General features: G+C 43.2%; 1 protein-coding gene across 1 annotated transcript in view; it reads left to right on the forward strand.

Annotated features, from left to right (window-relative positions):
* The window catches only part of LOC139367408 (BTB (POZ) domain containing 3b), a 29,641-nt gene extending 20,805 nt beyond the window's left edge, over positions 1-8,836 (forward strand). The window contains exons 3-6 of the mRNA XM_071105611.1: positions 152-270; positions 3,823-4,024; positions 4,976-5,170; positions 8,183-8,836. Coding sequence (XP_070961712.1) covers positions 152-270; positions 3,823-4,024; positions 4,976-5,170; positions 8,183-8,818 — 1,152 coding nt within the window. The 3' untranslated portion in view covers positions 8,819-8,836. The remainder of the gene's footprint in view (positions 1-151; positions 271-3,822; positions 4,025-4,975; positions 5,171-8,182) is intronic.
* The last annotated feature ends 921 nt before the right edge of the window (positions 8,837-9,757 follow it).

Below are 9,757 nucleotides of genomic sequence, written 5' to 3' on the forward strand. Positions count from 1 at the left end.
CAGTGAGTTAACTGCCTGTTCAGGGGCAGAACGAGTCTCTCTCTCTCTCTCTCTCTCTCTATCTCTCTCTCTCTCTCTCGCTCTCTCTCTATCTCTCCCTCTCTCTCTCTCTCCTTCTTTCTCCTTAACTTATTTTCTCTCTGTCCAACAGTATGTTCTGGCTGTTGGTAGTTCTGTGTTCCATGCCATGTTTTATGGAGAGCTGGCGGAAAACAAGGATGAAATCCGAATTCCGGACGTGGAGCCTGCAGCGTTCCTGGCCATGTTGAAGTAAGGAAGGATTCTACTCCGCTTTCACCTCCCTCTTCCTCTCTCCTCTCCTCTTCTCCTCTTTCACCTCCCCTCTCTTCTTTCACCTCCCTCTTCCTCTCGCCTCTCCTCTTCTCCTCTTTCACCTTCCTCTTCCTCTATCCTCTCCTCTTCTCCTCTTTCACCTCCCCTCTCTTCTTTCACCTCCCTCTTCCTCTCGCCTCTCCTCTTCTCCTCTTTCACCTCCCTCTTCCTCTCTCCTCTCATCTTTCACCTCCCTCTTCCTCTCTCCTCTCCTCTCCTCTTCTCCTCTTTCACCTCCCCTCTCTTCTTTCACCTCCCTCTTCCTCTCTCCTCTCCTCTTCTCCTCTTTCACCTCCCCTCTATTCTTCTTCTCTTTCAACTCCCTCTTCCTCTCTTCTCTCCTCTTTCACTTCCCTTTTCCTTTCTCCTCTTTCACCTCCCTCTTCCTCTCTCCTCTCTTCACTCCTCTTTCACCTCCCTCATCCTCTCTCCTCTCCTTTTTCACCTCCCTCATCCTCTCTCTCTCCTCTCCTCTTTCACCTCCCCTCTCTTCTTTCACCTCCATCTTCCTCTCTCCTCTCCTCTTCTCCTCTTTCACCTCCCCTCTCTTCTTCTCCTCTTTCAACTCCCTCTTCCTCTCTTCTCTCCTCTTTCACTTCCCTTTTCCTTTCTCCTCTTTCACCTCCCCTCTCTTCTTCTCCTCTTTCAACTCCCTCTTCCTCTCTTCTCTCTTCTTTCACTTTCCTCTTCCTTTCTCCTCTTTCACCTCACTCTTCCCCTCGCTTCCTTTCTTCCTCTGCTCTTTCCTCCTCTCGTCTTTCACCTCCCTCTTTCTCCTCTCCTCTCCTCTCCTCTCCTCTCCTCTCCTCTCCTCTCCTCTCCTCTCCTCTCCTCTCCTCTACTCTACTCTACTCTACTCTACTCTTCTCTCCCATTGTTCTCTCTCTCCCATTGTTCTCCTGTATCTCTGTAGCACAAATAAACCTCCTACTAACACATAGGCACTATATATATATATATACTAACACATAGGCACTACATATATATATATATATATATATATATATATATATATATATATATATATATATATTTATATATATACTAACACATAGACACTATATACCCCCCTACTAACACATAAGACACTTGTGAAGATGAGAAAATTGGATAAATTGAAGCAATGGTCACATTTCCACACAGCCACCCGTCAATCTCTCTCTCTCTCTCTCTCTCTCTCTCTCTCTCTCTCTCTCTCTCTCTCTCTCTCAATTAAATTCAAATAGCTTAATTGTCATGGGAAACATATGTTAACATTGTCAAAGCAAGTGAAATAGATAATAAACAATCCAAAATAAACAATACATATTACACTTGCAAAAGTTACGTAGTTATAGAGACATTTCAAATGTAATATTATGGTTATATACAGTGCTATAAAAATTTATAGATATATAAACATTGTTCCCTTTCTCTCTCTCTGCTGTTTCTCTCCTGTGTGAGTCGTGTTGTTCCTGCCCCTGTGTGGGTACTGAGTGGTATAGAAGCTCAGTGTCTAACTCCCAAATGGTGCCCTATTCCCTATGTAGTGCACTGCTTTAGGCCAGCGTCCAATAGGCCTTCATAGGGGCTCCGGTCGAAAGTAGTGCACTATGTAGGGTGTTTCACAATGTAGGAGACAGTGGGGGCCATTTGGGAGGCATACGTGTGTAGGAGTATACCAGCTGTTGTGTTACTGCAAAATGGATTAAACTCTGTGTTCCTGCCTCCAGCCCTATATCTCTTCACTGTAGTTAATATCTATTTTTACCTTTCACATATTCCCAGTCCTCACACCAGTGTCAGAAAATACATTGTTGTTGTGCTTTACGGGATACATCTGAAATATGAAAACAAATGGTGTCCTCTAGGCTGCCTGAATAATACATCCAGTGCTGTTTGCTCGCCAAATTGCAACCTATTCCCTATGTAGTGCACTACTTTTGACCAGGGTCCTATGCAGCGAATAGGGTGCCATTTGAGTTGCTGACGTTGTTATGTGTTTGACCCTCAGTGCAGTCTGTGTTGTCCTCTCATGAATATAAATTTGGTAAATGAATCTGTACTGTAGCAACCTCTACCTAATACATACTGTCAACAGTTGGTCACATTCTTTACCCCATAATGACATCACAATACCCTATAATGACAAAGCAAAAAACAGGTGGTGAATTGTTAAAACAGAACGTTTTCAGACCCTTTACTCAGTACTTTGTTGGCAGAGATTACAGCCTCGAGTCTTCTTGGGTATGACGCTACAAGCTTGGCACTTGGTATTTGGGGAGTTTCATCTCTGCAGATCCTCTCAAGCTCTGTCAGGTTGGATGGGGAACGTCGCTGCACAGCTATTTTCAGGTCTAAAGAGATGTTAGATCGAGTTCAAGTCCGGCCGTTCAGAGGCTTGTACCAAAGCCACTCCTACCTTGTCTTGGCTGAGTGCTTAGAGTCATTGTCCTGTTGGAAGGTGAACCTTTGTATGAAGTCTTGAGCGCTCTGGAGCAGTTTTTCATCAAGGATCTCTGTCCTTTAATCAGTTGATCTTTCCCTTGATCCTGACTATTCTCCCAGTCTCTGCCGCTGAAAAACATCCCCACAGCATGATGCTGCCAACACCATGTTTCACCGTAGAGATGGTGCCAGGTTTCCTTCAGACTTGACGCTTGGCATTCAGGCCAAAGATTTCAATCTTGGTTTCATCAGACCGAAGAATCGTGTTTCTCGTGGTCTGAGATTCTTTAGGTGCCTTTTGGTAAACTCCAAGTGGGCTGTCATGTACCTTTTACCACTCTACCATAAAGACCTGATTGGTGCAGTGCTGCAGAGATGGAAGTCCTTTTGGAAGGTTCTCCCATCTCCGCTGATGAACTCTGGAGTCCTGTCAGAGTGACCATCAGGGTTCTTGGTCACCTCCCTGACCAAGTCCCTTCTCCCCAGGCGGCCAGATCTAGCAAGAGTCTTGGTGGTTCCAAACTTCATCCATTTAAGAATGATGGAGGCCACTGTGTTCCCGGGGACCTTCAATGCGGCAGAAATGTTTTGGTTCCCTTCCTTAGATCTGTGCCTCGACACAATCCTGTCTGGGAGCTCTAAGGACAATTCCTTCAACCTCATGGCTTGGTTTTGCTTTAACATGCACTGTCAACTGTGCCATTACAAATCATGTCCAATCCATTGAATTTATGACAGGTGGACTCCAATCAAGTTGTGAAAACATCTCAAGGATGATCAATGGAAACAGGATGCACCTGAGCTTAATTTTGAGTCTCATAGCAAAAGGTCTGAATACTGATGTAAATAACTTATTTCTGTTTTAGTTTTTAATACATTTGCCAAAATCTCTTAAAACCTGTTTTCACTTTGTCCTCATGGGGTATTAGAACAAGGTTGTAAGTTAACAAAATGGGGTCTGAATGCACTTTATATATATCCACTGCCCTTATTGGTAATATGTTTTGTTGACAACCTGTTGACTACCTGTCGACTAAACCAACTCCTCTACCTGTCCCCCAGGTACATCTATTGTGACGAGATAGACCTGAGTGCTGACACAGTGCTGGCCACGCTCTACGCTGCTAAGAAGTACATTGTGCCTCACCTGGCCAGAGCCTGTGTTAACTTCCTAGAGACCAGCCTGTCCGCTAAGAATGCCTGCGTCCTGCTGTCACAGAGCTGTCTGTTCGAAGAGCCCGAACTCACACAACGCTGCTGGGAGGTGAGTGATGTATATGGGGTCACACTTTATTTGGTTACTCCGGTTCTGTTACTAAGGTTAGGGTTAGAAAAAGGGTTAGGGTTAGGGTTAGAATAAGGGTTTAGGTTAGGGTTAGAATAAGAGTTAGGGATAGGGTAAGAATAAGGATTTAGGGTTAGAATAAGGGTTAGGGATAGGTTTAGAATAAGGGTTAAGTTTAGGGTTAGGATAAGGGTTTAGGGTTAGGGTTAGGGTTAGAAGAAGGGTTAGGATAAGGGGTTAGGGTTAGAATAAGGGTTAGGGTTAGGGTAAGGGTTAGAATAAGGGTCAGGGTTAAGGTTAGGGTTAGGGTTAGGGTAAGGGTTAAAATAAGGGTTAGGGTTAGGATAAGAGGTTAGGGTTAGGGTAAAGGTTAGGGTTAGAATAAGGGTTAGGGCTAGGTTTAGAATAAGGGTTAAGTTTATGGTTAGGATGAGGGTTTAGGTTAGGGTTAGAATAAGGGTTAAGTTTATGGTTAGGGTTAGAATAAGGGTTACGTTTATGGTTAGGATAAGGGTTTAGGTTAGGTTTAGAATAAGGGTTGAGTTTATGGTTAGGGTTAGAATAAGGGTTAAGTTTAGGGTTAGGATAAAGGGTTAGGGATAGGGTTAGGGATAGGATAAGGGTTTAGGGTTAGGGTAAGGGTTAGAATAAGGGTTAGGGTTAGGGTTAGTGTTAGGGTTTGGGTAAAGGTTAGGGTTAGAATAAGGGTTAGGGTTATGTTTTGAATAAGGGTTAATTTTAGGATTAGAATAAGGGTTAGGGTTAACTCCATCATAAGTCCTTTATACTTGAGTCCTAGTTCAGTGACGAGTCATTTGGCTAAAATAGGAAACTTGGCCCTTTAGTTATGGCCAAAACGATCTCTGTGTAGAAAATGCAATGAATCATTCCAGACTAGCTACATTCTGCTGTCCACCTCCATCCCACCAGGTTATTGACGCTCAGGCAGAGCTGGCCCTGCGGTCGGAGGGTTTCACTGACATCGATTCCCAGACACTAGAGAGTATCCTCCAGAGAGAGACCCTCAACGCCAAAGAGGAGGTGGTGTTTGAGGCAGCGCTGAGCTGGGCCGAGGCAGAGTGTCAGAGACAGGACCTCACCACCTCCATAGACAACAAGAGAAAGGTATTTCTGATGGTAGATTTTGATGAAATGTATCTGTGGAGTAAAGTACATATACTTGTACTGTCCTTAAGTACTTTCGAGTGTATCTGTACTTTACTCAAGTATTTATATTTTTTATAAATGTTTAACTACAGTTCACTACATTCCTTGAAGAAATACTTTATTTTTATGTTGTATTTATTTTATTTCACCTTTATTTAACCAGGTAGGCTAGTTGAGAACACCTTTATTTAACCAGGTAGGCTAGTTGAGAACACCTTTATTTAACCAGGTAGGCTAGTTGAGAACACCTTTATTTAACCAGGTAGGCTAGTTGAGAACACCTTTATTTAACCAGGTAGGCTAGTTGAGAACACCTTTATTTAACCAGGTAGGCTAGTTGAGAACACCTTTATTTAACCAGGTAGGCTAGTTGAGAACACCTTTATTTAACCAGGTAGGCTAGTTGAGAACACCTTTATTTAACCAGGTAGGCTAGTTGAGAACACCTTTATTTAACCAGGTAGGCTAGTTGAGAACACCTTTATTTAACCAGGTGGGCTAGTTGAGAACACCTTTATTTAACCAGGTGGGCTAGTTGAGAACACCTTTATTTAACCAGGTAGGCTAGTTGAGAACACCTTTATTTAACCAGGTAGGCTAGTTGAGAACACCTTTATTTAACCAGGTAGGCTAGTTGAGAACACCTTTATTTAACCAGGTAGGCTAGTTGAGAACACCTTTATTTAACCAGGTAGGCTAGTTGAGAACACCTTTATTTAACCAGGTAGGCTAGTTGAGAACACCTTTATTTAACCAGGTAGGCTAGTTGAGAACACCTTTATTTAACCAGGTAGGCTAGTTGAGAACACCTTTATTTAACCAGGTAGGCTAGTTGAGAACACCTTTATTTAACCAGGTAGGCTAGTTGAGAACACCTTTATTTAACCAGGTAGGCTAGTTGAGAACACCTTTATTTAACCAGGTAGGCTAGTTGAGAACACCTTTATTTAACCAGGTAGGCTAGTTGAGAACACCTTTATTTAACCAGGTAGGCCAGTTGAGAACACCTTTATTTAAATAGGTAGGCTAGTTGAGAACACCTTTATTTAACCAGGTAGGCCAGTTGAGAACACCTTTATTTAACCAGGTAGGCTAGTTGAGAACACCTTTATTTAACCAGGTAGGCTAGTTGAGAACACCTTTATTTAACCAGGTAGGCTAGTTGAGAACACCTTTATTTAACCAGGTAGGCTAGTTGAGAACACCTTTATTTAACCAGGTAGGCTAGTTGAGAACACCTTTATTTAACCAGGTAGGCCAGTTGAGAACACCTTTATTTAACCAGGTAGGCTAGTTGAGAACACCTTTATTTAACCAGGTAGGCTAGTTGAGAACACCTTTATTTAACCAGGTAGGCTAGTTGAGAACACCTTTATTTAACCAGGTAGGCTAGTTGAGAACACCTTTATTTAACCAGGTAGGCTAGTTGAGAACACCTTTATTTAACCAGGTAGGCTAGTTGAGAACACCTTTATTTAACCAGGTAGGCTAGTTGAGAACACCTTTATTTAACCAGGTAGGCTAGTTGAGAACACCTTTATTTAACCAGGTAGGCTAGTTGAGAACACCTTTATTTAACCAGGTAGGCTAGTTGAGAACACCTTTATTTAACCAGGTAGGCTAGTTGAGAACACCTTTATTTAACCAGGTAGGCTAGTTGAGAACACCTTTATTTAACCAGGTAGGCTAGTTGAGAACACCTTTATTTAACCAGGTAGGCTAGTTGAGAACACCTTTATTTAACCAGGTAGGCTAGTTGAGAACACCTTTATTTAACCAGGTAGGCTAGTTGAGAACACCTTTATTTAACCAGGTAGGCTAGTTGAGAACACCTTTATTTAACCAGGTAGGCTAGTTGAGAACACCTTTATTTAACCAGGTAGGCTAGTTGAGAACACCTTTATTTAACCAGGTAGGCTAGTTGAGAACACCTTTATTTAACCAGGTAGGCTAGTTGAGAACACCTTTATTTAACCAGGTAGGCTAGTTGAGAACACCTTTATTTAACCAGGTAGGCTAGTTGAGAACACCTTTATTTAACCAGGTAGGCTAGTTGAGAACACCTTTATTTAACCAGGTAGGCTAGTTGAGAACACCTTTATTTAACCAGGTAGGCTAGTTGAGAACACCTTTATTTAACCAGGTAGGCTAGTTGAGAACACCTTTATTTAACCAGGTAGGCTAGTTGAGAACACCTTTATTTAACCAGGTAGGCTAGTTGAGAACACCTTTATTTAACCAGGTAGGCTAGTTGAGAACACCTTTATTTAACCAGGTAGGCTAGTTGAGAACACCTTTATTTAACCAGGTAGGCTAGTTGAGAACACCTTTATTTAACCAGGTAGGCTAGTTGAGAACACCTTTATTTAACCAGGTAGGCTAGTTGAGAACACCTTTATTTAACCAGGTAGGCTAGTTGAGAACACCTTTATTTAACCAGGTAGGCTAGTTGAGAACACCTTTATTTAACCAGGTAGGCTAGTTGAGAACACCTTTATTTAACCAGGTAGGCTAGTTGAGAACACCTTTATTTAACCAGGTAGGCTAGTTGAGAACACCTTTATTTAACCAGGTAGGCTAGTTGAGAACACCTTTATTTAACCAGGTAGGCTAGTTGAGAACACCTTTATTTAACCAGGTAGGCTAGTTGAGAACACCTTTATTTAACCAGGTAGGCTAGTTGAGAACACCTTTATTTAACCAGGTAGGCTAGTTGAGAACACCTTTATTTAACCAGGTAGGCTAGTTGAGAGCAAGTTCTCATTTTGCTACTGCGACCTGGCCAAGATAAAGCATAGCAGTTCGACACATACAACGACACAGAGTTACACATGGAGTAAAACAAAACATACAGTATAAATAAAAGAAAATAAAAAGTCTAATATTCCCTTGCATTTCCCCCGACACGCTAACATACTTGTAGCAAAGCAACGTTTATATGGTTCCAATGTGTACTGTGTTCTATTCAAGGTTCTCGGTAAGGCCGTGTTCCTGATCCGTATCCCCACCATGGCATTGGACGACTTCGCCAATGGTGCCGCCCAGTCGGGCGTCCTGACCCTGAATGAGACAAACGACATCTTCCTGTGGTACACCGCTGCCAGGAAACCGGAACTCCTGTTCGCCAGCCAGCCCCGGAAGGGGTTATCTCCGCAACGCTGCCACCGGTTCCAATCCTGCGCCTACCGCAGCAACCAATGGCGTTACCGAGGGCGGTGCGACAGCATCCAGTTCGCCGTGGACAAACGCGTCTTCATCGCCGGGTTCGGACTCTATGGCTCCAGCTGCGGCTCGGCAGAGTACTCGGCTAAGATCGAGCTCAAGCGCCAAGGCATTCTCCTTGGACATAACCTGAGTAAATACTTCTCTGACGGTTCTAGTAACACGTTCCCCGTGTGGTTTGAGTACCCCGTGCAGATAGAACCCGATACGTTCTACACGGCTTCTGTAGTTCTGGATGGGAACGAGTTGAGTTACTTTGGTCAGGAAGGAATGACAGAGGTGCAGTGTGGGAAGGTGACCTACCAGTTCCAATGTTCGTCAGACAGCACCAATGGGACAGGAGTACAGGGCGGTCAGATACCTGAACTCATTTTCTACGCCTAAAGGAACACAATGAAATGGATATTACCATTACTGACTTTAGTGAAGTAGGGTAAAAGTTGCCCCAAGTCGCTGATGTTGGGTCAGTTTTACATTTGCCCCACTAGTAGTTAAGGTTAGGATTAAGGTAGGGGAAACTGATCCAAGATCTGTACCTAGAGGAAACGTCATCCCGGAGTGACTTTGATGCCCATGGAGATGTGCTTGTTTTTATAGTACTTATTACTGACTTTGGTTTGATGGGTGAAACATGTCCATTGCGAGGACTGAATGAGAATGGATTGATCTAGATGACACTTCCTTTGCGAGTGCTTGGCTGTCACCATTGTGATGACACACTATTCCATTGCTGACTTTGTACGTTCTATAAATATTTGTCTTTTTCTCTCTTTCTTTATATGCGGAATTTTGGAATTTAACAATTCATGATTGAGGATTCCCAGCAAACAGGGGACATCCTGAGGACATTTCCACTAGGTCCCTTAAAAGGGTTTCTGCACAACGTTATCTCACAGACGCTCTGATAACATTCTAAGAACAACGCATGATGGTCCCAATGGAACGTTCACTGGGGGACCTTTTTCTAGTTCCCAGTTGGTCCCGGGGGACGTTTTTAGGACGTTGTGTCATGGTCCTGGTCATGGGGACGTCCCCGAGGATATTTTAAGGACATTCCTGGGACGTTGTGTCATGGTCCCCTAGAGGTTTGTTTTGTCACGTGATGGATTGACATGATCGTACAGACTTTTCAACATGACCCCACCTAGAATTTGGACACACAACCGCTGGATTTGCAGTATGCTGTGCCAAAAAGTCTGTAGATTGTCACAAGTCCCTTACACATTCCAGGTGAGGACGTGTGGAATAATAATTTCTGTGTGTGAATAAACGTACACAACGTACTAAATCTACGTCAAAGTGTGTCACGTATGGAAGTTGAAA

The sequence above is a fragment of the Oncorhynchus clarkii genome, chromosome 16 (assembly GCF_045791955.1).
Source record: "Oncorhynchus clarkii lewisi isolate Uvic-CL-2024 chromosome 16, UVic_Ocla_1.0, whole genome shotgun sequence".
Taxonomy (NCBI): domain Eukaryota; kingdom Metazoa; phylum Chordata; class Actinopteri; order Salmoniformes; family Salmonidae; genus Oncorhynchus; species Oncorhynchus clarkii.